Raw genomic sequence first — 25,972 nt, forward strand, 5'->3', positions numbered from 1 at the left:
TTTCTCCTTTATTATGACAGTGGTTTACCATGAGTGATTTCCACATGTTAAAACCCTCTGTGCGGGGGAAGGTACAGCTCAGTGGTAGAGCACGTGCTCAGCATGTATGAGGTACCGGGTTCAATCCTCAGTACCTCCATTAAATAAATAAATAAACCTAATTACCTCCTACCCCCCCCCAAAAAAAATCACCTCTGAATCTCTGCAATAAACCCAACTCAGTTGCGACGTTTCATTCTTTTTATAAATTGCTGTATTGTTCAGTAATGCTGTTTAGGATTTTGTGTCTATGAACATTTTTTGAGATTAGCCTGTGATTTTCTTCTCTTGTACTGTTCTTCTCAAGTTTTGGTTTCAAGATTCTGCTAGTCTCACAAGATAAGTCAGAGTAGTCTATATTTTCGCGTTCTTTGGAATACTTTGTGTAGTACCGAAATAACTTTCTCCTTAAATGAGGTAGAACTTACCAGTGAAACCTTCTGGGTCTGCAGTTTTCTTTGTGGGAAGATGTTTGGTCGCTGATGCAATTTTCCCAATGGCACGGGACTAGTCAGGTTTTCTATTTCTTCTTGAGTCTGTTTTGCTATGTTGCATTCTTGTGGTAGTTGTGTATTTGGAGTTTTCAAATTTTGGCAAAGTTTGAAAAATACCTTTTCAATCTTTCTGTGGTCTGTGGCAGCATCTGCAGTGATGTCACCTTCTTCATTCCTGAGACTGGTTGCCTTGCCTTCTTTTTTAATTGAGGAATCACGCCACAAGCTGGTCAATTGCATTCATTTTGCTAGAACCACAATTTTTGGCTTTCGTGATTACATCTATTATGTGTGTGCTATTTCAGTAACTCCTACTCTTACTTTTACATGCCCTTAACTTTGGGGGGGATTTCCTTTGCTACCCTATCTGCACCTCCCTGTACATTCCCAGCCTTTCCTTTCTGTGCACACTCGCTCATGCCTACATGTTTCTAACTACTGACTTAGCTTTATCTTACAAGTTTTGGTATGTGGTACTTTGTTATAGTTCAGGTCAAAATTTTTCTTATGATTTGTTGACACACAGGTTATTTAGGAACACTTAAAAATATATATGTAAGGATTTCCCACCTCTTGTTATTTGCTGCTAGCTTAGAAGTTAAAGCGGTCAGAAAAATTTAATATAATTTGAATACTTTTAAATTTGTTTAAACTTGCTCTAGGTCTTAGTATATGGTCAATTTCTGTAAATGTTCTGTGTAGGCTTGAAAAGAATGTACATTCTTTTTTAAAATAATTATTTATACATGATTTATTTATAATTTATTTTTTGAGGGGGGGGTAATTAGGTTTATTTATTTCTTTGTATTTGGAGGAGGTACTGAGGACTGAACCCAGGACCTCCTGCATGCTAAGCATGCACCCTACCATCTGAGCTATCCCTTCCCCCTGAAAATGTACATTCTGTAGTCCTAGGTGCAGTGTCCTAGATACTCATCAATTGAGCCAATTTTAATTGGCTTGTTCAAATCTTCTATATTCTTCTTGATTTGTCCTATCAATTTCTGAGGAAAAGTATGCTAAAACTTCCCAAATACAATTGTAAAGATGGGTATTTTCCCTTTCAGTTCTTTAAATGTTGAGACTAGTAGAGGGAGAGATGGAATGATTTAAAACCAACCAACCCCCTCCCACCCAAAAAAACCAACCCCACAACACTGTCAGTACAAAAGGAGGTGGGAAAGAAGGGAACCCCTGTCCCCAGACAAGTGAGACAAACACAAGCGCAAAATAAGAGTATATTCAAACCTAAATACATCAGCAATTGTATTACACCTAAGTGGATTAAGGGCTCCAAGTAAAGAGCAAAATCTGTCAAGCCGGATTAAAAGACAAAGTCTAACAGTCAGCCATTTACAGAAGCCACACCTAAAACACAAGGACACTGGTGGGGAGCAGGTCTGGTCTGCCCTTGTGCGAAGCTCCTTCAGGAGAGACTGGTGACATCATGGGGCATCTCAGCCAGGGCACTGTGTCCCCACACCTCTCCACCCCTAATGCAGACCCCCTTCCACTGGACCCCTCAGGGCTGGCCTGGAGACTGGGGGGCACCCGCTCTGACAGGTTGAGGCAAGACCTTGCCACTTTCCAGGTTTACAGTGACCTTGGGTGGGCTGGCGGTAGATGGGACACTGAGGACTGTGACTGGAAGGGTTGGAAGGGAAGGAAAGTTTTCTGGTGACTTCCCAGGGTGGTGACAGGTGGAGCTGGCCCCGACTCCAGACCCAGAAATCCCTGAGTTCAAAAAGGCCCCCTGGTTTCTCCCACCAAGGTGACCACATTTCCTCACAAAGTAGATGGAGATGGACATGGTACCAAACTCCTCAACTGCATACAGACTTTTCACCAAATCACTGATTCCAGAAGGCCTCGCAGTTAACAACCTAAAGGCTTTTTGTCCAGGTGGCAGAGGACTGGGTGACGAACACGGCTGCAGATCACGGAGTCTCCCTTTAATTTTATTACTTACTTTCCTCATTCTTGAAAAAAGACGAGTTTCCTACAGGGTCTGGTTGGATCTGGAGCCTCTGGCCTAGGCCGCAGCAGGCCAAGGTGGGCAGGCTGTGCCCAGGGGACGAGCACTGTGCCAGGGGGAGGCTGTGCGCCCGCAAACAAGGCCCTTTCAGCCCCTGGGCCCCTGTGGTCCTTCCTGCCTGCTGCACCGGGTTGTGTGGGGGCTGGTATCTGTCAAGTCTGGAGCTCCAAACCTTAAAATGCCACCCAGAGGTAGACAGGGGTGCAGCCTTCATCACCCCTGCTCAGGAGGGCGAGGATGGGCCCGAGGGGTGCGGAGTAGGGTGCAGGGAGCGCCCCCTACCGAGTCCTGCCCTTTGTACTGGCTCTGAAACGTGCCCAGCGCCACTCCCTGCACAGCCTGGAAAGGAGCTGGTCTCACCTTCCTGAGTGGAAAGTCTAGAACTTTCCTGTTCCTGAGTCTCTAGGATGGCTAAACGTGAAGAGACTGTGTTTTAAACATCCTACTTACATGATCTTATCAACACTAGCTTTCAGGTTAGTCATCTTGGGACTTATTCCAGTCCTGGGAACATTCTAGCACCCGCCTGTGATGGTCTGTCTGTCTGGCCCATCAGCATCAGCAGCCTGCTTCTTCCACAGGGACAGCGAGGAGCACAGGCCAGGCCCTGAGTGTCCACAAAGACCCCGATTTTAGGGACACACTTGGTACAGCAGCCACAAGGCCCCCCCCTTGTGCAGTCATCATGGCTACAGTCCCTTCTGGGCCCCCGAGCTGGCTGGAGCCTCAGTACTGCACCCAGGTTCCCCGACAGCACAGCTAACCATGCCAGGCAGAGCCCTCCCAAGGATTCCCAAGTAAGGACTCGAATGGGAGAAGATCTCACCCTGGGGAGGGAAGTGAGGCAGATGATCAGCAGGCCATTTCCGAGACTCCACCAAGTGCCACCTGAGGGGTGGGGCCCGGAGCAGGCCCGTCTGGCCACCAGGGAAGCAGGCCTAGTGACCCTGGACATACTTTCTTCTCCCTTAAGGAACCCAGATAAGCCCAGCCCCGTGTGTGTGTTAGGGGCTGAACTGTGTACCCCTGGCCAGATTCAAATACTGGAGTCCTAACCCCAGCACCACAGAATGCGACCTTATTTGGCGGCAAGGTCTTTACGGAAGCAACCATGTTCCAGTGAGGGCACGAAGGTGGTGTCCTTAGACAAAAAGGAAATTTGGAGATGTGAGCTCAGGGAGAGCGCCCTGGGATCACGAGGACGGCCACTGACTGACAAGCCAAAGAGAGAGGCCTGGAACAGCCTCAGAAGGAACCAACTCTGCCGACACCTTGACCGTAGACTTCTGGCCTCCAGGATGGCGAGACTGTAAATGTCTGTGGTTTAAGGCTCCTGACTACTGCGGCCCTGGAACCAGCACAGCGCGTGCTGTGTGCACTCTGCCCCCAGCAGTCACCCGGGAACTCCTCCCCCAGCCTGCGGAGGGATTGATGACTTCTCTGCACGGTGTGCAAGGTCAGGCAGCCGAGCCGGCTTGTCTCCAGTGCTGGTAACAGCCAATCAGCCACACTCCAGTGTGGCCCCACTGACCTCCTTTCTGTAGAAGCCAAGGACCTTTCCCTTAGAAACCCCCTTCTTTGACTTTAGAATCCATATAGGTAAATCCAGCTTAGACTAGGGGGCGGAGTTCTGCCTTTCTCAGCGCTGAGATCCAGACAGCAGGTGTTGGGAAAACGTGCTCTCCTGGCCCCTTTGCAGCTGCACACATGGCAGGCCCGTGCCCAAACACACACCACCCTGGCCAGCTCCAGGGTTCCGGCAGGAAGGACAGAAGTGACATTTAAATTAACCTGAGTCAGGAAAGCCAGAGGCTTGGCTGAGGGATGCACACCAAAGGGTGGCATCCCTGAGCAGACAGCATCCTGGAGTCTGGGGCAGTCAGACCAAGGGAAGCCTCCTGGCCCCTTCACGGCCCAGATATGGGGAAGGTTCTGCTGGAGGCGGGGGAGGGGGGAGACTGGCCCCCTGGAGAGGCAGCCTGGGTGGAGCATCCTCAACAGGACTGAGCCCATGAAGACGGCAATCAGGAGGCCCCCACTTTGGGTCCCTGTGTTCCCCACCCCACAGTTCCCCCTCGAGGGCTCTCTGGAACCCCGCCAACAGGCGGCTTGGATCCTTGGGCCAGTTTAGAGTCCTGGTGGGTACAGCTACTGCAGCCAGCCGCTCCACATCTGCACTGGTCATGGGAGGGGCCACCTGGGGGGGTAAGGCAGCGGGCACTGAAGGGGGAGGAGGGCTCTGGCAGCCCCCAGTGTGTCTGAGGGGGTGATGCACAGTCAGCATGGTGCGGCTGCTGCATGCTGAGGAGAGAGGCTGCTGGGAAGGGCTAGAGCTGGGCCCAGAAGGTTCTGCTGGGTGGGTGTCTGGAGGCAGCTGAGGCACCAGGTGCAGCCTCCCGCTGGGCAGGCCCGAGTCGCCAGCCCTAATGCCTTCTGCTGGGCCCCCCAGGATCTTTGGTCTGGGCCTGGTGGGGCCCTTTTGCCTCCAGTAGGGCAGGTGTCTGCGAGCAGGGCTACTGGCCCAGCGAGGGCCCCGGGGGAGGCCCTTAGGCCCAGGGCCCCTCGGGCGCCGCCCCAGCCGATCCACCTGGGTCCTCACGGCGGCCACTTCCTGAGACAGGCCTGCCAGGGCCACCTCGAGCCGATCCAGCTTCTCCAAGAGGGCAGCGCCAAGGCTGCAGAGCTCCTGCTGCAGGGAACTCCCACAGGGGCACGGCGGCTGTGGGCAGGCGAGCGGCAGAGCCGGGGGGACAGTGGCCACGGCGGGCGGCTCGGGCAGACTTCGGGGCAGGGGCCTCCCGCCGGTCCTGGCTGCAACCAGAGCGGGACAAGGGTGAGAGCCCTGGAGCATCAGATCTTCTCCTCCCCCAGGGTCCCACTAGCTAGTGCGTTTGGCATCCAGCCCCACCAAGGCCTGGCTTCAGCCAAGAAGGAAGCAACTCAGGCTAGGGAACATTGAAGGCTGTTCCCCAAGTCCATGTGCAAGACAGGTCACAGATTGGGTCTCCACGGTGACCAAGTTTGCTGAGAACAGTGGCCTTCCCACCTTCTAGGAAAAGGACGGGTGGGTTCTTTGTGCCACCTTTGGCCCTACTGGTGTCCAGAGCACCTAACTCTGCCCTCAGGAGCCAGCGAGCAGGGCCTGGAGATGCTGCAGATGGCATGAGGCCAGGCTGTGGGCGAGGGCCCAGGAGGGCCAGTCCAGCCTGAGGCCCAGGTGCTTCTAGGGGCTGACCAGGGGGCCGAGTCAGCACCCAGCACTACTGGTCAAAAGCAAAGCACAAGGGTCCCCACCCCTCTTGACATTTACATACCCCCCCCAATCAGAAGTTATAGTCTTAAGTAAGTTAAAGCTTAAGTTACTTTTTAAAAAAGTTACCTTACTCCTTCACCCTCAGTTCCCCTGGAACTGGTCCCCACCTGAGGAAAGCCTCACAAGGAAGCCCTGTCACCACCGGAGCTGTGGGACAGACCCACTCTCCCGCCATGTCTGAGTCCCCAGCCCGGCTCCAGCCTGTATTTTTCAGGGCCTCCAGGGCTTCAGACAGAGGAGAAAGTGAAGACTGGAGCCCAAGGACCCAAACGCTGCCCAGCAAAGTTCCCCAGAAAGGATCTCGGCTGAGGGTGAGCGACAGTGTCGAGTTGTAGGCAAGGTGGGGGCAGCGGGTCTGCCGGCCTCGGGCCAGCCCCGCGCTCCTAATAGAGCAGCTGCACCTCCAAGGTCGCCAAGCCCCCATACAACGGAGCCCCCGCAGGCATGTCTCTGATGCGGTTTAGGGAAGAGCCTTCTCGGGGTCAGGGGATGCAGAACCACCCTCCGGGGACGCCCCCGGCCCGGGCACTCGACATTACTGAGCCTCAGTTTCCCCATCTATTCTCTAAAGTCCCCTCCGACCCCAAACTTTGATTCTGGACATATCTATTCTGGTAAAAAAAAAATCTGTGTGTTTTGCCTCTACAAAGTGTGTACTTTTATGAAAAAGCCAGCTATTTCTATAGGAAAACACTGAAATGAAACAAGCAACCTGAAGCGAGCTCGAGGTGAACTCTTCCTACTTATGACCCAAAGAGCCTGGAAGGGTGTTAAGAAAAAGCTTTCCCCAAGCTGTGACCCTGGAGGTCTGGCCGGCCCACCCTGTCAGAGGGAGCTGAGCCATGGGGAGGGAGGTGGGTGACCGTGCAGACACTGAGCCCCAGCAGCCCCTGTACCTGCAGGGTCCCCAACAATGATGATGCGATGGGGTGGGGAGGCCGTCAATTCACCTGTAACAACTGGTCTTCCGTCTCCAGGCCCCAGGCCCCTAGATTCTTCACTTGCCCTTGGCTTCCAGGACAGGGGACCATGGGCTGACCCAGGGGGCTGGCAGGGCTCTGGCCCCCTTCTTTTCTCCAGCTGAGGGGCCGGGCAGGGATCGACAGCTGTCCCTGCAGGAAAAACACAGAGCGTTTGGGGTGTGGACACACACCACTTTGCCAGAGCCATTCTGACAGGGGATTGTTGGACGTGGCCTAAAAAATAAAAATCAAACTTTCAACTTTCAAATACTGGTTAAATGAGATGCAAGATGAATATACCGGAGTTGCTGGGGGCCCATCTCTGGCTGAATGGCCCACTGGGGCATGTGTGGTTAGGGTGGGCGGTATTGTTTCTGGAGTCCTCTGCAGCTCTGGCATGATGCCTCTGGATCTACCAGGAGGTGGAGGCTGGGAGAGCAGGTGGAGAGGGCCACGATCTGCAGGTCCACCCCGTGAGGCCCCTCCAGGGCTGAGCTGGGGGGCCTGGGGGCCATGCTGGCTGTTTCCCACTAGGCGCACTGGGCAGTGAGGAACGCGGGTACAGCAAGGGCCTGCACAACGGCCAAGGACTGGGTGGAGTCACTGGCCTGAGTGTGGGCGTGGGGGGTGAGCTCCCTTCCCTGACCCTGCACCCCCCACCCACCCCTACCTCCTCCAGTGCTGCCCAGGGGGCCAGGCTGACCTGGGGTCTCCGAGCACACTTCTCTCCAGGGCAACTGGGACCTGCCTCCGGTCTTCTCTTCTGCTTTTCCTGCTGGGAGCAAACACTGGGTCAAGCTTGGACTGATAATCCAGGTGGCCTCGGGTAGCAGGCAGCTGTTTCCAGCTTTCTTGACAGGACAACCTCCAAGTTCTTCCAGACAGAGGTATCTCACTTTTGACATTATTTTTGTTTATTGCCAATTTTTTCAAATGTACATTATTATTTCCTTTACACACATTCATACATATACATATATACACATAATGGCAGTGTGAGCACCTGCCATTAAGCTTTGATTGTCGAGGCATCCCTCTCAAAGACATCCTTCTGGGATAAACATATCGGCGAACACAGCTACTGGTAACATAACCAGGTAAGGAACGAGGCAGCTCGCAGATCTGGGTACCCTAGATCACTGACCACTGGGGTACCCCCACTTCTCCCTTCCTGTACCCTAATTCCACACTTGGGTTTTAAATAGGCCAATAAAACTGCCAAACACTAGACAGCCCACCCTCGACATAATAAAGACAGAACCCAGGCCCACGCACGGCCTCTCTCCCTACAATTTGCTGAGTGCCCCTTGGGTATGCCATGTAACCTCTAGGATCTGTGAATAATAAATCCCATTCCTCAAAGTTCCCTGATGAAGTGCATCCTACGATCTTTGTAAGAACTTCAAGGGCCAGCCCAGCTGGAACACTGGCCCCAGTAGGGGAACTGTATGTGGGGCTTGCTCCCTACAAGTCATACAGGCCGGGGTGAGCGCCCCAGGCATTCCTAGCTGAGAGCATCATCAACAACAGGCTGGGGCCAACACAACAGTGTATACAGGTACATACATTATGGAGTACGTGTAATGTGCATGTTATATATAACGTATAGGTATTAAGTTTATTACCAGGGTAATGAAACATATTCATTTAACATTCTTGGGGCCCCATGTGCCTCAATAACTCCAACTTCTCTCTTGGACACAGTTCATATTATGGGACCTCAAGCATGACAAAAGTAGAGAACTTTCTGGCACGAGTCAGGCAAAGTAATGGGTGGGACACAGAGAACCCCATCTCTGGACTAGCGGCCCTCCTGGGAGACACACCCCCTTCTCAGGAGACCCCAGGCTCACCTGCACTGAGACCGCAGTGGTACTTGGGCTCGCCTTTCTTTGGGCCCTCACCAGGGCTGCTGCGAGCGCAGGGGCCGCCAGGGCGCAGGGACAGAGGGCCAAGGCCCTTGCAGCTGGGAAGGCGGTCCCTCTCTGTCACAAACAAAGTGGGTGTCAGGGCGGTGCCAGCACCCTGGGGTGGGGTTCCCGACCCTCCTCTCCCCAACAAGCTCACCCGGCAGGAGGGGCTGCCAGAGCTCAGGCTCTGGCCGCAGGTCTTCTCCTTCTGAGCTGCTGAAGCTCGAGCCAGGGCTGGCGCTGGTGCTGGCGCTGGGACTGGCCAGGCAGGCGAAGCGCAAGGGCCCCCCAGGCAAGATCCCCTTCAGAGAGTTCTCCAGGCAATGGAGTGGGGAGGGCTTGGAGGCTGGCTCTGGCAAATGGCAACAAAAGAACCCTCTGTCCACCAGCTCAACAACAGGCAGGAGGACCCTCTGCCTCAATGGGCAGGCCTGCAGAGCCGGACCCCTTTCAGCTCAGCTGATGCTCCACACCAGCTCTGCTGGACCCTGAGCAGCTCCTTCGCTGGCCATGGAAGGTGGACAGAGGCAAAGCCAGAGCCTGGCCTGGTCTCCAGCTGCTCTAGAAAGCAGCTGGAGAACCTTCCAGAAGTCAAAAGACCCTGGAAGCCACTAGCAGTCTGCTTCCAGCCAGGCCTTGGGTCTTATAAGCTGGGCAGCCCCTCCTACTTGCACTCACTCAGGGCCAGAAGCCTGAGGAGAGATTCAGTTCTGTCCACAGGAGGGCCCCTCAAAGCCAGTTCCTGCCTGGTGGGAGTATTAGAAATACTGTATTTATTCAAATAAGTCAGACCCTACCAGACTTTAGCAAATCTAGGAAAGAATTCTGCTATAAGGTTAAGCTGCAGTGGTGGCGGTGGCGGTAGCGGTGGTGGTGGTGGCGGCTGCGGCAGCTGCAGGAGACCCCCAGCCCTCAGGCAACTAGAACGATAAAGGAAATAACCCTTCCTTCACCCAGAAAAACCCAATTGCTGGAAAAAAACAGTGCTCTCCCCACTTTTTCTCAGTGCTTTGTGTTGCTTTATCTTCTTTCAGCACACCTCAGAGTATTCTGGCCAGCATCTTTTACAAAATACACACAGGCCCCGGCTGGCATCCAGAATGGATGTAGATGGGGAGGGAGAGGGGAATAACAGAGAAGGGGAATCTACTCTCTCATCAAAGATTTTATCTGGAGGGAAAACATGCCACTAAGTACGGGGACAGATGTCTGCTCACCGTCTTGGAGCCACCTCCACCGTCCTGGCCTGGTGGCCCCAGGGTCTTTGAGGCCTCGTTGGAAGCAGGTAGGGATGGTGCCAGAGGCAAGCGCCTGTGGGCTGGCCAGTTGGAGGCTCCCAGTGGGCATGTTTCCCCGATGCTGTCCCGGATGGGCTGGTTCGCACGCCTCGCCTCTCATTCCTGGTTTAACAAGAAGCTAGTGGCCCGTCAGCCCAGGGGCCCCGTGTTGGCACCAAGGCCAGGAAGTCCCGGGACAGAGAACAACTCCCATTGTTGGGCTCTCGGGCATACGAGCTCCAGGTGTGGGACAGATACCAGCCCAGCCCTGCAGATGTTCGTGGGAGCCTTCCCAGTCCTCTGGGGTCTCTTTATTCCCAGACCCAGCCACCTAGACTCCTGGGAGGCCCACAGCTCACTGGCTATGCTGGACACCGAGGCTCGAAGGGCCAACACAGCCAGGATACAGACACTCCGCTGCCAAAGCCCCAGCTCAGGTTCGGACTCGGAGCAGCAGACCATGGGGCTGGGTGTCCTGTCCTGCTCCACCCCCTACTCTGGCACTGGCAAGCCTCTGGCCAGGCCACTTTCAGAGCGCCATCTCCTCGCAGGCCTTGGGGAGGTGGCTCCGAGGCAGTCTTAGATGCTGGGCAGTGCTTTACCTTCCTTGTCTGCCGTCCAGTTCCCAGGCTCTGCTCTCTGTGGCCCCCTGTCCCCCACTGAGGACCGGGACCCGGCAGGCTGCGGCCCAGGTGCAGGTATCTCTCTGAGACAGTTCTCCAGGCCCTGGAGCGGGGAGCTTCCCACAGGGCTTCCTGTGAAAACCCAACATTTGCAGTCCTGGCCGGCTGGAGCTCAGTCTCTACAAACCCCAGGAGCCTGGCCTGTGCCCTGTGTCCAGCGCAGCTGGGGCCACGGGAAGCGGCACAGAGCAGGGGCCTGTCATGCCGGCTCAGGGCACCTGGACGGGACCTGGCTCTAAACCCTGGTCGGTCCTGCCTCTGGGAGGCCCTGGGAGAAGCCACCAGGCCTCTGCCACCTACACAGAAGATGGCCAGTGGGCTGTGATGAGGGAGAGGGTCCCCGAGGCTGGAAGGTCATCATCACTAATCAAAGAGGAAAATGCTCATGACGTAGCAGGTCGAGAAGGGGAACACTAATGCATTTCAACTTAGAAAAAAAACAGATTGCAAAAATCTTACTTCTAGTGATAGAGCTGTGCAAGCAACAGGAACTAGATGGACCGAAATTCTAGAAAAGGGAAGGCCATTCCTAGTGAGGTGACATCTCTGCCAAGCTTTCCCTGTGGACACTGCTGAGTTCTGGGGAGGAAGCCTCTATGACGTGGCGTGAAACTGCTGTTCGGGTGACTTAGAAAATCAGGGCCGTCGACAAAGGACGCACAGAAGGAACGTACTGGTCGGGACCGTGGACCGCGGAACACGACACAGCCGTGGGAAAATGGGAACGGGGCAGTCAGTGTCCACGGACCCTGAGACCAAACTGAGGAAGACGCCAAAGGGAAGTGCTGAGACAGAGAGCAAGGGGACAGGCTGTGCGCAGAGCATCCGGCCACGCGCAGTCCCTGCAAGTGCAAGAACCCACAGCAGCGGCGGTTCTGGGAGGACGCAGACTGGAGGAGGGGTGCAGGGGAGGGAGGCAGCTGCCACCTTTCCTCCACAACCTCCCCAGCCTCCAAAATGACCACATTACCTATTGAAAACTAAAAATTAAAAAGTCAGCGACATGTTGGGAGGTAAAAACCCCCACACCCGAGAGACGGCCCGTGGCAGGTACAGGAACCAGGCCCACAGACACCGGAGGCCCCGGGCCTGCTCGATGGACCCACTGGCCTGGCGGAGTCCTGGGTGCAGCCCCAGACCTTTCCACTGACAGTGGGCGAGGCCAGGACACAGAGGTGAGCCCCAGGGACCTGGTATCCATGGACAAGGCAGACAGACAGCCCTGGGATTATTCAGGTGGGAAAAAGGTTGAGAAGAGACCACCAGAGGGTCCTGTAAGGTCCCAAAGAGGTGACAGCTCACACGGAAGCCTCTGCTCAGAGGGACCTGGGTATAGGCCACCAGACACACCCTTTAAGGTGGTTTTACACAAACCTCAGGGTGATTTTTCTGAGTTGGAAGTAGTCTGCTGTGACAGACACTGACTTCTTTGCGACTGGGATTCTTTTCATTTTTTTAAAAGATCTTAGATGTTGTTCTGTCTCTTCTGAGCCAAGTCACTAAAATAGACCCCTGACTCACCCAAAACAGGTCCTGTCTCTGCTCCCGCCACGGCATCCCAAGCTCTGCTGGCGGCACCAGCGCTGCAGCCAGACTTGGTTGGGTGGGACACACAATGGGGGGTGGGGGAGGGGTGCTCCAGTCCTTTCCCAGGATCTGCCAGGATCCACTCCCCACCTCTGGCCGCCCAGCTCACCTTTCCCACGCCGGTGCCCCTGGCTGCCCTCAGAGCTCTGGAAATCCAGGTCCCCGTCAGTGCTGCTGGACGAGGAGAAGCTGGTGGGGGTGCCTTGGGAGCCTGGGGGGAGGGCGGGGCTGTCTCTCATGCAGCCCTGCAGGCCCAAAGCCAGAAGAGGCCCCATGACCACCTCTGTGGGAAACAACACGCTGGCATCATGGGAAAACCACAGAAGAGGTCCCTTGGGCCCTGAGCTGCGGACGGGCGCCCAGATCTACCCCAACGCATCTCTGACTGGGATTTCCCCTTAGGTTAGGGAGCTCATGGCACAGATTAAAATAGCATAGCACATTAACCCACATAAACCCAACCGCTGGTCTCGTTGGCCTAGAGGATAAGTGAGAGCTCATCAGAGGAGTGAGTTGGCAGGAGAGTTTCACTGGCTTCCACCAAATGCAGGGGCTGTCTGGGGGCAGGCGTGAGAGGGGCTGGGGGAGAGGGGCATGTGCCCCAGGAAGCCTGGGATGAGGAGAGGGGGACCTAATGGTGCCCTCAGCATCCCCCTCCGTCCCATGTACAGGGAGAAACATCACCCCAAGCCCATGGCGCAATGTACCTTTGCTATGTGATCCGAGGGGCTGTAGCTTGGGCCTCTGAGACCTGGGGTCTCCTGGCTGGGGGCTCCGGGACCAAGAGGTGATGGGCGGCTGGGGAGGTAACGACCCACTCAGGGGAATGCCCTTCAGACAGGCCTCCAGGGCTTTCAGGGGTGAGCTCGAGGCACTGCCGGCTGGGATGGGGGAGATGGCCCTATCACCATCTCTGGCACGTCCCCCCGGCCCAGCCCCAGGCTGGCCACCCCGGCCTGCCTTCCGCAGGGTGGCGAGCCCTGCACCAGGCGTGCATGGGAGGCTGCCAGGAAGGACTCCCTTTTGTGGGGCCTCTGATCTGCTCTCTGCTCCCCCAGTCAGGGGGAATGAGCCCAGGCCCAGGGGCGGGGTGGAGAAATGCACACCTAGTGGCCAGCTTCCTGAGAGTCAGGAATTCTCTGCAAAACGAAGGTCCTTACAATGGAAGGCGCCCTGGGCAAGGCCTGGGTTAAGGAGGATGGGGAGGAAGGGAAGGGATTAACTGCTTGAGTAGGACGGCCGGAGGATGGCCTCTCTGCCCAGGAGACAGGCAGGTGCCCCTTCCCCTGGTGGCTGGCAGAACCTTGTTGGGGGGCCGAGAGTCTCACCACGGAGGACTTGAGCAGACGACCCCAGGCCTCACCTTGAGCTGCAGGGCCCCAGCAGGACACTTGGACCCGGGTGGTGTCTCCGCTGTCCCCAGGGCTGCCAGCAGCAGTGGGGCTGTGCATCTGCTTGCTGAGCTGACAGGACACAGGCAACAGGAGGCTCGGGGCCCAGCCGTCCTCCGTCTTCACCACAGAGAGCACGCTGCCAGCTCCGGGACCAGGCCCAGGCCCGGGAGGAGGGGTCTGGAGGGGTCGGGGCCCTGCGGGAAGCCTTTCATGAGAACTTTATAGGGTGAGGATGGGGCTTCCAAGGCCCACAGCCCCCAGAGCAGTCTCAGCTCGAAGGCAGTCACTGCTCAATCACCAGCAGATGGACCAAATCACACCCTTGCCTCCAGAGATTTCTCCTGAGAGCTGTCAAGTCAGCCCCCCAGACAGCAGCAAGTCAGGGCTTTCCTCCAAGCCAGCACGCCCACCTCGGATCCACTTCCACAATATTCTGGGTCACTAAGAACCACTGGTGAGCCCAGATGAATATGACAAGAACCTCCAAGTCAAAATGATACCCCGAATGTCTGCCGGCGGAGCTGTCTTCTATTTTCTCTCTCCCTTCAAACTATCCCCTCCTTCCTTCTGGAACCTCAGCTCCTACCATAAGAGCCAACCTGGAATATTATCACTTTATTGTTCTTCCTACATGCCCAGTTCCTTTCACAGTGATGACCCCCGACAGGTAAGTGCTCCAACCAGCACACAGATGTGTGGGCCGGAGGTCCTGCTGTGCGGAGCAGGGAGAAGAAACGGGTGACATCCAGGGGTCCTCCCTGCCCAGTCAGTGGCCTTTACCTCCAGAACTCCTGTTCCAGGCAGCCGGGTCCTCTTGCAGCCGCGAGTCCCCCGCCGCTGAGGGGCTGGGATGCCTGTCCCGGGGCTCCGGGATCTCCTTCAGACAGTTCAGCAGACCCTGGAGGGGACAATCCCCTGAGGCTGCCTCTGTCTTCACTACAGGGAAAAGGAACACGTGTTCACCCTGAGCCCAGTGACCTCAGTCTTGGTGACAAACAGCCAAAAGAGGTACGCAGTTAAAAGGTCCAAGGCCAGAAACCTTGAGATGTGGGTCTTCTTGTAACTCACTTTGCCTTGCACGGGGCACTCTCTTCTCAGTGCTCAGTTTGAAAATGCCTGTCTACCCACCTCTGAGAACGGGATGAATGAAAGGAAGATGGGAAAGTTCTCCTACAGGAGAACATGTGGTGTCGCTCTGAGGACAGATGAAGGAAGCGGGTAGACTGCAGCACTATTCGTAGACGGTTCTCTGGGCCCTGAACAGAACTTAACTTGAGGAGGACCAAGCTTTTTACAAACATGCACATACACAGGTCATGTGTACCTAAGCCTCACAACAGCCCTCTGGGGTGGGAACAACTATCCCTTTACAGACGGGAAATTGAGGCTCAAAGGCTGACAGGTGCTGGAGTCCAGTGTGGGTGCCCCTGTCCCCACCATGTCACCCCAATGCCCCAGGTCCACCCAAGCACCCCACTTAGTGCCAACATGACACACACTCAGCATCTCCTCCTCAGACGTCCCATACGAGGACAGGTAAAGAACACAGAAGCATGCAGGGCGAAGTCTGTTTCTGAGTGTTCTCTACTAGCTGACCAGCACTGTTCTACCAAAGCCACGTGGCTCCAGAAACATGACACTGATGATCCTGGAGCAGCCACGTTAGCAATGGCCCTTAGGGAAGACCTTATATTTATAGAGAAGGAGCTACAGAAAGGCAATTTGAGCTTTTCACGGGGTCAGAAATCTTGGCCTGAGGAGACGGGCCCACAAGGACTCACCTGCCCAGGGCGGGCTCGCAGGCCCCAGCTCGGCTCTGGTCAGCCGCGAAGCACCAGTAGGGACAGGATGCGGTACGCCCAGGGGCCCCTCGGAGGGCTGGGGCCCCGGCTCGAGGATTTCCTTCAGGCAGTTGATGAGGCCTTGCAAGGGGCTGTTCCCAGGAGAGATTTCTGCAGCTCCTGCAAGGCCACCCGTGGTCAGGGTGGCCCTGATGGTGGCGCCTGTGGGGCCTTCAGGGCATCAGATTTCCCACCCGTCAGGACAGGATGGCATCTGCCACGCAGGGCTTTGAGGAGGCCCAGATGGGAGAGTCACACGCTGCCTCACTGGATCCGAGCCCGCCTCCCTCTCCCGGCAGGCCCCAGTCTCAGGAAGGCCAGCCCCTCACCTGCGCCTGGGGGCCCTCTCTCCCGATTCCCACGGCTCTTCCTCCTGCCGGGGCTACAGGTGGGAGGGCTGGGCTCCCCGCCCGGGGCTGCTGGGCCCTCCTCCTCCACAGACCTTGGCTTGTCAGCAGTTTCTGTTGCGAGAGAGACAGGAAGGCCTTTCTCACCCCGGCTCCTGACCCTGAGAAATCACCCTAGATCCGGTCCCCATAGAGCACAGGCTTCTCCAGCCTCTAAATCCCTGAAGGGCAGCCACGTCCCAGGAAAGCCAGCTCCCACAGGCATGTTCCAGGAGTCCCTCCTAGGAGAGGTGGGGTCTCCCCCATTTTCTTCTGGTGTAAACATAAATACCAAGACTGTGCGCTCCGGGACCTCCTCCAACTCCAGCCTCTGACTTTGGCTGGGTAAGTGATGTCCGTAGCCTCAACAGGCAGCCCTCAATCTTGTGCTCATGCTTCTCCAAGCTGGGCAGGTGCGACCCCAGAGCAGAGGTGCCAAACGACACCTGAAACTACAGGCTAGATGGGGTATGTTTTTCAGGAGTGCCAATTTCATGCCATAATAATTTAAAATGTCTTACATAAAAAGAGATATTCAAACAATGCAAAATTTGCAAAAATAATAGTAAGAAAAAGACCTAGAAAAATTCTAATGGCCACCTTGTCCTCCCCTGCTACGAGAGCTGCCCTGATGGGGAGGTCCGAGAGTCCGATCCGGCACAGGAATCTGCAAGCGGGTCTGGGTGAGAGGTCGCCCAGGCCGAGCACCTTGCGCCCTTGCTGGTCCACGGACAGAGGCCCAACACTGGGCCTGCTCTCTGGGGAACCTGACCCCAGTCACCAGGGGAGAAACCGAGTTCTGGAGAAAATGAAGCAGGTGTGGGGCCCGTGCTGAGTCACTTACCGGTGGGGAAGGGGCTCCCCTGCCCCCTGGCTCCGGAAGGGCCGCTGGATGAGCTACCGCTGGGCGTGGCGGCCAGGCCAGGCCGGCTGATGGGTGTGTCCGGAAGGCAGCCAAGTGGGCCTTGAAGAGGGCAAGTGTCCTCCATCACAGCTGCTGTCGGTGGGAAGGGAGAGGACACTGGAACTAGAATTTAAGCCCGGCAGGAGGTTAAATGCACCCAGTATTCTCCCGGTCTGGCTGTTCCTTGCTGTGTTCCACTGACAACAACCAGGACATCAATAACCTCTACCTTGTCATCCCTGAGCTCTGAAATGTAGACTCACAGCCATGGTCTTGCTCTGGTAAGACCCCTCCCACCCTACCATCAACTGAGAGGACTCAAAGGAGCCCTGTGGGCTGGGGCCGGTGGGAGAGACCCCCAGGGAGGTAAGAGGGAGGGCGGGCAGAGCACTGGGAAGGAAGGAGGGTCTGGTGGGAGGAGGCCTGGGTCCCTGCTGGCCACTCAGACAAGGCACAAATTCTTTGTCTACAGAACAGGGATCGGCCTCACGGGCCACCAGGGCATGGACGAAGCCACGCGGAAAGAACTGTGAGGAAAGTCAGAAGGCGCGTCTCACCACTATCCCTGTGCTCTCAGAGGATGGGCATGCCGCCCGGGCGTTCATGTAAGGGGGTGACCCCACAGAGGGTCTGGCAGGGGCTGGGCAGGCACACGGCAATGCCCACAGCTTGAGCTTCTCTGGTGGGATGCAGAGAGGCCATCTGATGTCTGACTCACCCTCAGGGCTAGCCCCCTCCCCATCCAGGCCGGCTCCCCCACTCTGGGGACTGACTTCCCCGAACAGGAACTCTGGAATCTCCTTCACCAGCTGCACCAGGGCGGTGAGGTGCAGACTGTGCTGGGGTGCTCCACCTGCCAGAGAGGCCACAATGAACACCCACACCCTACAGCACTCATGCTTCTGCCCCCGGCTTCACACAGCGTCTAGTGTGTTCCTCCTGCCACGTGAGGGGCAGCAAAGGAGAGCTCCACGTCCACAGATAAAGAAGATCTGGGCTCAGAGCAGGTTACCTGCCCATAGGCACAGCCAGGAGCAGGGCGCTGGGGACCCTCGGTAACTGAGTTCTTCTATACTCTGTCACTTTTCACCTGTTACTCCTCAGAGGGGACTGCCAAGGAGGGCTGCCTCCCCATCCCTGCCACCATCAGGCCCACTGCCTCTCCTGGCCCACCATGGACCGCATCCACCACCTGAGGTCTCTGGACCTGCAGGAGCTGCGGGCTAGCTCTAAACGGGTGGTGGCAGGAAGGGAGTCTGAGCGGGGGATGCTCTCCAAGGGTGACTCCAGGCTTCTTCTGAGCACTTCACGCAATGGGTAACAGGGTACCAGGCTCCTGGCCCAGAGGGGTGAGGAGTGAAAAGTCAGGTCAATGTGGGGAGGGCTGAGGTCACAGTGTCCCCTAATGAATGGAGCCAGGCACTGAGGACCACACCATGGGAGGGACAAGAGTGAGATCACTTGGGCCCAGGTTGCCCGGGGGACCAGGATGCCCAAGGGGGCCTGGCCCTTGGTTCTGCCAAGGTTACTTACTCAATGGGCTTCCTCCCCTAGGACGCTCCTGCCTGTCACCAGAGCAGCTCCCGTCCTCCATGGGTCCTCCAGGCTCCGTGGGAGACAGGAAGGCAGAGAGGGGGGGCAGCTCTGCTGTCCCTGGAAAAGAAAAGAGGGACAGTTCCCCAGGAGTGGAAGCTGACCTCCGCCCTCCTACACACAATCACGCAGGTGGCCCAGGCTCCTGCAAATCCTGTGTGTGTGTGTGTCACGGGACCATTCAAACCCCAAGGACTGTCAGAACCTCACAGACCAGTGCTCAGTTCTGCCAGTTTTTTAGAGCCCCCACCAAATCATATCCAGAACCCTGGGACAGTTCACAGAAGCCACAGCACAAAAGGTGAGCGAGGCCCCCAGCTCAGCCCAAGGCTCTCGGATGGCCACTCAAAGGATGCTTACTTTGCAAATGAAGATGGGTGTGGCAGGCCCTAGGGTCACAGGGTGACCCAGGACCCACACGGTGCTGGATGCGGCCTCCCTTCTACCATCGGCCCAGCTCCTGCCTGCTCTTTACCCAGGGAGATCCTTACCCAGGGAGACCAGTGTCTCATAGTTTTCCTGCATCACGTCCAGGAAAAGTGCCCTCTGCTTCTCCCCCAGCAGCCGCCACTCGTCCTCGGAGAACCGCACGGCCAGGTCCTGGAAGGCGACGGGCACCTGTGGGCACAATCCCAGGGGATTTGGCTGGTTCCCTCCCAGCGAGGCCAGCCTAGCTGTCCCCAGCTGAGGGACCCAGCCCACGTCTCCAGGTGTGTCCCGGGAGAATCATCCTTCACTTCTCTAATCTGGGAGCCTGTTACACTGTTTTTTGGTTTCACAGAGAAGGGCACAGAAGAAACCTGGGGTCACCCTAGCAGAGCATCCCCTGCTACCTTACAGCTTTGTGAGAGAAAAGAAACATTCTGTCCTAATTTCTTTAAAAACAGTTATTAAGTGGGCTTTAAGTGCCCATCAGACCCTAGAAGATAATCAGTATCTGGTAGGCATGAATTTAAAATTATAGTAAAAATTAACTTTGTGCACATTAGGCAGACAGAATATAAATTATGGGAAGGGTCCTTCGGGTTTAGAAACAAACGCTAACTATTTATCTGTAAGAAAAAAACTATTAAATAAAATGAAGATATTCCTGATAATGTAAAAATAATCTACTGCCTTGTTTCATCAACTTTAGTCAATGACTTTAAGAACCGTCGCTGCTACCAACTCGCGGCCTTGTCACCGATGGCACCTGCCCCCGCTCTGCCTGTCTCCCTCTGGCCGCTGGCACAGTGAGGACACACCCAGCTGGAGGCAGCCTCTCCATGGACTACCTACCTTTGTTTCAGAGGCCCAAGGGCCCAAAAGGTGGTCAGACACCTCGGCCTCTTCCTTCTAAGCTCACTGCGCTTTCCTGACCACCTGACAGCCACGCAGCCGGTGGACTCTCCTGAATGAACCTCTGCCCCTCTGGCCAATCGCTCTCAAAACATGCTCAGACACCATCCAAAACATCTCTCAAAGGGCCACTCCCATCTCTGCCTGGCCTTTAGGACAGACACAGCATAGCCAATGTTCGGGTCTGCACAGAAGAGCCAGCAGAGCAGGCCTGAGGCCTAGGAAGGCCTGCCTGCAAGGCTGGCCCAAGACTAGAGTCGGGGAACTTGATTTCAGAAGGTTCCCATGGTTCCCTGACTTCTAAGGATGGTTCACTGGGCCCAGACTGTTTGTACAAACAGCGTGGTTTAAAACACTGCTTTCCTTCTGGGACTCTAGGATTTGGGGACGTGCCAGGCAGAGGGGGCCTACGTGGCCAGCCCCCAGTGAAAACCCTGGGCGCAGATCCCCAGCGAGCTTCCCCCAGAAAGAACACTCCGCACAGGCTGCCACGACTCACTGCTGGAAGAATTAAGTACGGCCTGTGTAACTCCACTGGGAGGGGGTGCTAAAGCTTCTCTGGGTTTCCTGGGGGACTTGGCCCACATCTGAGCCTTTTGCTGATTTTGCTGTGTCCTCCTGGTGTAATGAATCACAGCTGTGAACACAACTCTACGCTGAGTCCTGGGAGCGTTCCTAGCAAGTCGCTGACTCTGCGGTGGTCTTAGGGATCCCAACACAGGGTCCCACTACACTTCCCGACAGGACACGAGCGCTACAAGGGCCCAGAGGGCATCCCACCTGACACCTCTGACAGGGAGGCCTCACCACCCGGTCTGGCCCCAGCTCTGCAGCCTCACCCCCCCACTGCGTCCACAGCCACCTGCCTCGCTCTGTCTTCTGCTCCCCTCCACTCCTCCCGCTACCCCCTCTTCCTTTTCTGCCTTCTAGAGTCCTAACCCCAGACAGGCTCGGGAAGCCCAGGGCTTGGGGAGCAGGGAGACACTTTGGTCACGGAGTCCGCGTCTAAGCTACAGACTTGAGATGGAATAAAATTTGGTTTTAAGGCAGGACAAGAAAATTTAAGCATAATACACACCCTGCCTGTATTGGGCCCTCCCTAATGTGCAATATGTATCTGCATTAGACACTAACCAGACTTCAAAGGCAGGAATGTCTGCTCCACCATAAAAATCAATGTTTTTGTTTTTTCCCCCTTCTTCATTCTTTTCCCTAATTCTGTAAGAGGTCATGGTGACCAGCTGCTCACTTCGTATGTGTAGATCTGGATAGTGTATCTTTGGTGAACGTTATACAAAATCGTCAGGGTGCCATTTTTTTTTTCAGGGTGTCATTTTGATGAACGATCCTTTGTCTCTAAAATGTATATAACTGTGCCTTCGATCTCTAACAAACAGAACAGTTCTCAGTTTTCTGAAAGACTCTCCTGGGTTATAACCCTCACATTGGCTCAAACAAAATTCTCTATTTTTCCTTTAGATGAACTATTGGTTAATTTTTTTAGACACCTGGGAGCCTCAGACTTGTTCCAACAGGTCCAGGGCACAAACACTGCCAATGCGCTGGGCACACATGTTTATAGATGTTATTGTGTGAATACGGGTATGTCCTTTAAAGGCAATACTGAATTTATTTTAAAACACACGGGAAGACCACAATCTAAGGTTTTCAACATTCAGAAAGAGGGTCACAGAGTCAAAAGGGTTGGAAGCCCCACTCTCTTACTGTTACAGTCAAGAAAAAGTGTGGAGCGGGCAGGGAAGCGCCAAGAAGTTACAATTACTTCTCTCTTTTCTTTTAAACATTTAAATATGTATTAAACTCCCAGTATGACAAATACATTAGAGCAAAGTCGGTGTCCCCGGAACCTGGAAACAAGTCAAACCAAGCCATGGGGGAAAGATCTGCCTCCTGGATGGGGCCTGGGGCTGAGGGACGGGGGAGTCTGGAATGCCCAGGTCCTGGCCTGCGGACCTGTCAGGGAGGCTAGACGGCAGGCCAAGGGGCTGGAGCCGGGTTACTGCTGCCCAAAGGCAGACAGCGCCAACGCTGAGGCACTGTTACCGTGGACCAAGTCTAGAGGATACTGTGAGGGCAAGAATTTGCCTGGGTGTCCCCGGCCTTGCCCAGGTGATGCGAATGTCTGTCCTGTACCGCAGGGCTCTTCCTAATGGCAATGGATGCTTCAGGCCATCCTGGCTCCACGATGCCAGCTGTCAAGCTCATCCTGCAAACCTCTGTGCTCCGACTCCATGAGCTGGGCTCCCAGAGCAGGTGTCACGTTAGGTAGTCAAAGACTCAGTCAGCCACCACACAGTTCCAGTTTGACTGTCAGCTCTATTTTTCACTGTAAATTAAGGAATTGGCATATTCTCATTTATCTATTTGTGCTGTGTGAGTCTGGTGACAGTAGGTCGATTCCCCTGAGAACTGTAAGCTGGGGGTCACTGACCAACACCAGGCTCTGCACCTGCAAAACAACAGTTCCGCCAAGAATACCCCCATTTTATAGGAGGCCGGTAAGAAGAGACGAGTTGGGACAGCCTTGGAGGCAATTTCTTCTCCGCCTTCTGGCAGTTCCACACAGAGCTGGCTCAGCGGGTCCAAGTTAGCTCAAGGGAAGGACATGCTGACACCAGTTACTGAGCTACGGTGGAGGAGGGGGTGTCCACCTAGCACAGCCCTTCCCCGGCCTCTCTAGGGAACACCAGCCACGCTGTGAACTGACACCAGCCCGCATGCCTCCCCATCGGAGCGAGACCTGGGGATCCCGGGGCCATCCTCTGCATGTGCGCTTTCCTCAACACGCTGCATTTATATGTGTATCAGGTGCACAGACCCCTGGCCAGCCTCCCAGCTCCATCTGCCTCTCCCTCTCCCCCTCTAACTTCAACACCCACGAGGATGCACTGAGATTTTGGTGCCCCTTCCTCTATGCTGGACTATGACTATAACCAGTCATCAGATCAGTGAACTTTCACTTCTTAGAAAATTATTATTACCCAGTAAAGTTTGTAGAGATAGAACATGAGGGTATCTACAAAAAGAATTCCCATTCCCAGTAACCTCTAAATAAAATCTGAACATCTAACAAGATTTCTAAGGTGGTGGTGGTAGGGGGGTGAGGGGAGGGTCTTGAGTACAAATAAATGATCCTGTAGCCACTGCTAAATGGCAGAGTCCAAACGGCACGGTCGTGGCTGGAGCAGGCAGTGGAAAGAGCAAGGGCCCAACAGAGCCAAGTGGTACTTTTCTGTTGGAGAGTTAGCTCAAGTCACAGGCAGCTTCTTTGCTTAGCAAACTGGGTGAAAAATACTCTGTGTCCTTCTCGTCTCCCATCAGAAGCTATTTATAACCTAACAACTGAAAAACAACAAAAGTGCTTTTAGGTTCAAATGATTTACTTTACAGTTTCCTTTTAATTGGGATTGATTTTCTCACCTCATCTTGGATCTACTAAATCATGATTATGTTCAGTGCTTTCAGAGCCCAGAATTCGACATTTCAAGCTTCCCAGGTGATTCTGACACAGTCTAAGTTTAGAATCACAGGGTGCAGTCCAGTCACGAGCTGGAGACTGGGCAGAACACGCCCGGCCTGTCGGAAGTGAAAATTACTCGGGTGAACAGGACCCTGACCTCTCCCCAGGGGCCAGCTGTCCTCGCAGCACGTTTGGGAACTAGAAATCACAGACGACTGCTGTACCCCTTTAAGAAGCAGAGGATACAATGCCAACTTCCACTCAGAACAGGGGAGCTCTTCAATTTCTACTTGAATACCTACAGCAATGAGGGGCTCACCAATCCTATTGCCGGCCTCACCCGGCAGCTACGTACTGGACACACCAAAGGGCAGAGTATGGGGCTTTGGGTTTGACCTCAGGAGCCAGGCTGCTGGAATTCCAATCCCTGCTTTGCTTCGTATTAGCCGTGGGCTTGGCAAACTCACTGATAAAACCAGGATCATAACAACCTCTCTTGTAGGGATGTTGTGAAGATAAAATGAATTAACACAGGAAAAGTGCCTGGAACAGATGCTGGGACAGAGTTAAGTGCTAAGACTCCTATTACTGCAGCCAAATCTGTCTGCATTAACGTCCACCTGCAGGTCACAGCCTGGCACCTCCAGCTGCACAAACAGGCTCTTGCACACACTATTTCTGACCCTGAGTGCCTCTTTATCTCCTGGCTAAATATACTAGTTCTTTTAGACATCCGGAAGGGATGGTTTCCAGGCCATTCACCACCTCAGCCCCAAGATAAACTCTTCTGTGACAAAGTTCTCATACAACGGGAATGGGAACTGACTGTGGCCAGGGTAGAGGGTTCCATCAGTAGTGTTCCTCTACCCAGAAAAAGCAGGGGAAGAGTGAGGAGTGTTTGTGTCTGTGCATGTGCCCAAAAGGGAGGGTGCCGGCACAATGTGAAAATACTCAGGCCACAGACACGCGCCTTAGGTCCTTCCGAGAGCAGACCCGCTCTGCCAGCGTTCCTCAGGCTCGGGCTTCCAGATCAGACCCTGAACCTTGCTGCCCCCACCTTTGGGCTGTGCTTCCATACCCTGGGCTTTTGGGAGTGGCACTGGAGATGAAGACAGGAGGCCTTTCCTCTTCCTCTCTGACTGTGACCTACCACTCCCCCAGGCCACTCCTGGCACCTTCTCCATGAAGCTACTTGGTGTGAGGACACACCCCAGAATACAAGAACTGAAAGATCAGTGGTCCAACCCCTCATTTCTTAGAAGAGGTAACTGTGGTATAAGAAGGCCTGAGCATGAGGCCAGTGGACATATCTGAGCCACAGTGTTCTTGGGCTGCTTAACTACCCAACCAGATCTGCAAAGGAGGTTGCTCCTGCTCCCACAACATCCAATCTGCCTGGCTTCTCCCTTGCCCCCAGGACCTTCAGGGCATTAAGGACACCAAGGTCCTGGCAGAGTGCTGCTCTGCCTGGCCACAGACTGCCCCAGACATTGTCCAACGCCACCACTCCCCTCTCCTGCCCTCAAACCATGGGGTCTACAGTTGCCTGAGGTCGGCCCAAGCCCATGAGTGACCACAATTACAGAACTGGTTCCAGGGGCCCACCCAGACCGCTGGGTACCATCATATTTCCTAGCACCTTCACAGTCGTGCACACAACTTGCCTCAACTGGTCCCAGGCTACAACAGATGGGGGCTCTCTCTCCAGCTCTCAGATCTACACATTTTACCTAATGGATAAAACCTGGGACCTTGTTCCATGCCCTTGCCCCGGGTCCAGGATCCTATCAAGAAAAGCAACAAACAGATATAACTCATTCCTCTTGGGCCTTCATTCCCACCTCTCCCAGGATAATTTATAACTGAAAGCCACGCCGAGGGAGACTGATGCTTAACCCAAAGGAACGGGTTTCCAAAGGTGGAGAGAGCCTCCAAATACATGCACACTTCGTGGCTGGGAGGGGGGAGTCCGAGGACCTGGAAATCACCGCACCAAATCCTGCGCACCAGCACCCAACCCCCTCCGGCCAGGCGCAGTCGGATCCCAAACTTGGCGGGTCCCGGGCTCGCCCCCGCCCCCGAGGCCCGTACAGCGCCGCGCGGAGCGGAACTGCCGAGGCGTCCGTCGGTCCAGCCGTCCTCCCCAGCTCGCAGCGGGGTCCTAGCTCGCGGCGCTGTTCGGGGCTCGCCTTACCTGGCGCGCCATCACGGGCTCAGCCTCCGCTCCGCGCTTCCGGCGCGGCCGGGGGCATCCGCTCCTAGTCCGCAGGCTGCGTCGCGACCCTCTGCGGCGGCGGTGACCTAGGTCCACGCAGGACGAAATCGGGTCTGGGGCGCAGGCCGCTGGGGAGGGTCGGGGTGGGCGTCTGGACAAGCCCGGCGCCTCGCATCCCAGGAGAGGGAATCCGATCTCCGCGGCCAATCCGGACGCAGGCGCAAACTACACTTCCCAGAAGGCGCCGCGGCGCCGGCGTGGGGCGGGGGAGGTGAGGACGGGGCGAGCGCGGGGTGGCCTGGTCCACGCCCCCTCCCCACTGGCTCGGCCAGCGACCTCGCAAAGTTGCTGGGAGGGGCTTGGCGCAGGGATCCGAGTGGCCAGCTGGCGGTGTGCTTGCCCGCGTGTACCCATCCATCCATCCATTCGTTCTTGCGTATAACATTTACTGAGAGCATCGTATGTGCCAGGTTGGGGATGTTCGGATTAAACAGGACCTTCGTCTCCCAGAGGACGCATC

The 25,972-nt window shown here is 55.4% G+C and overlaps 1 protein-coding gene across 7 annotated transcripts; it reads right to left on the minus strand.

The window, feature by feature from the left end:
• Positions 1 to 1,758: 1,758 nt before the first annotated feature.
• KRBA1 (KRAB-A domain containing 1) lies at positions 1,759 to 25,702 on the minus strand. 7 transcript variants are annotated; one of them, XM_045516550.2, is made up of 18 exons: positions 25,432 to 25,702; positions 18,910 to 19,036; positions 18,359 to 18,478; positions 17,544 to 17,678; positions 16,766 to 16,915; positions 15,865 to 15,996; positions 15,476 to 15,655; positions 14,475 to 14,630; positions 13,664 to 13,888; positions 13,008 to 13,181; positions 12,410 to 12,583; positions 10,633 to 10,785; positions 9,971 to 10,153; positions 8,911 to 9,105; positions 8,697 to 8,828; positions 7,514 to 7,618; positions 6,832 to 6,993; positions 1,759 to 5,379 (listed from the first exon to the last, which is right to left on the minus strand). In XM_045516550.2, exons 1-18 carry the CDS (start codon positions 25,441 to 25,443, stop codon positions 4,448 to 4,450), a joined length of 3,447 nt encoding a protein of 1,148 aa, XP_045372506.2. In that variant the 5' UTR covers positions 25,444 to 25,702; the 3' UTR covers positions 1,759 to 4,447. The 7 variants fall into 7 exon arrangements, with proteins under 7 accessions (XP_045372506.2, XP_045372510.2, XP_045372507.2 ...); XM_045516554.2 differs by having other exon boundaries at positions 12,410 to 12,511; positions 16,766 to 16,918; positions 25,432 to 25,701; XM_045516551.2 differs by having other exon boundaries at positions 7,514 to 7,615; positions 16,766 to 16,918; positions 25,432 to 25,701.
• Between the last annotated feature and the right edge of the window lie 270 nt (positions 25,703 to 25,972).

Source organism: Camelus bactrianus, chromosome 7 (assembly GCF_048773025.1).
Source record: "Camelus bactrianus isolate YW-2024 breed Bactrian camel chromosome 7, ASM4877302v1, whole genome shotgun sequence".
NCBI lineage: Eukaryota > Metazoa > Chordata > Mammalia > Artiodactyla > Camelidae > Camelus > Camelus bactrianus.

Excerpts from the sequence above, each read along its gene's own strand:
- KRBA1 (XM_045516549.2), bottom strand. Across the intron at positions 12,584-13,007 it reads CCTCGGATCACATAGCAAAG|AGGTGGTCATGGGGCCTCTT; the intron begins GTACATTGCGCC and ends TGTTTCCCACAG. Across the intron at positions 7,619-8,696 it reads CCACTGCGGTCTCAGTGCAG|CAGGAAAAGCAGAAGAGAAG; the intron begins GTGAGCCTGGGG and ends GTTTGCTCCCAG.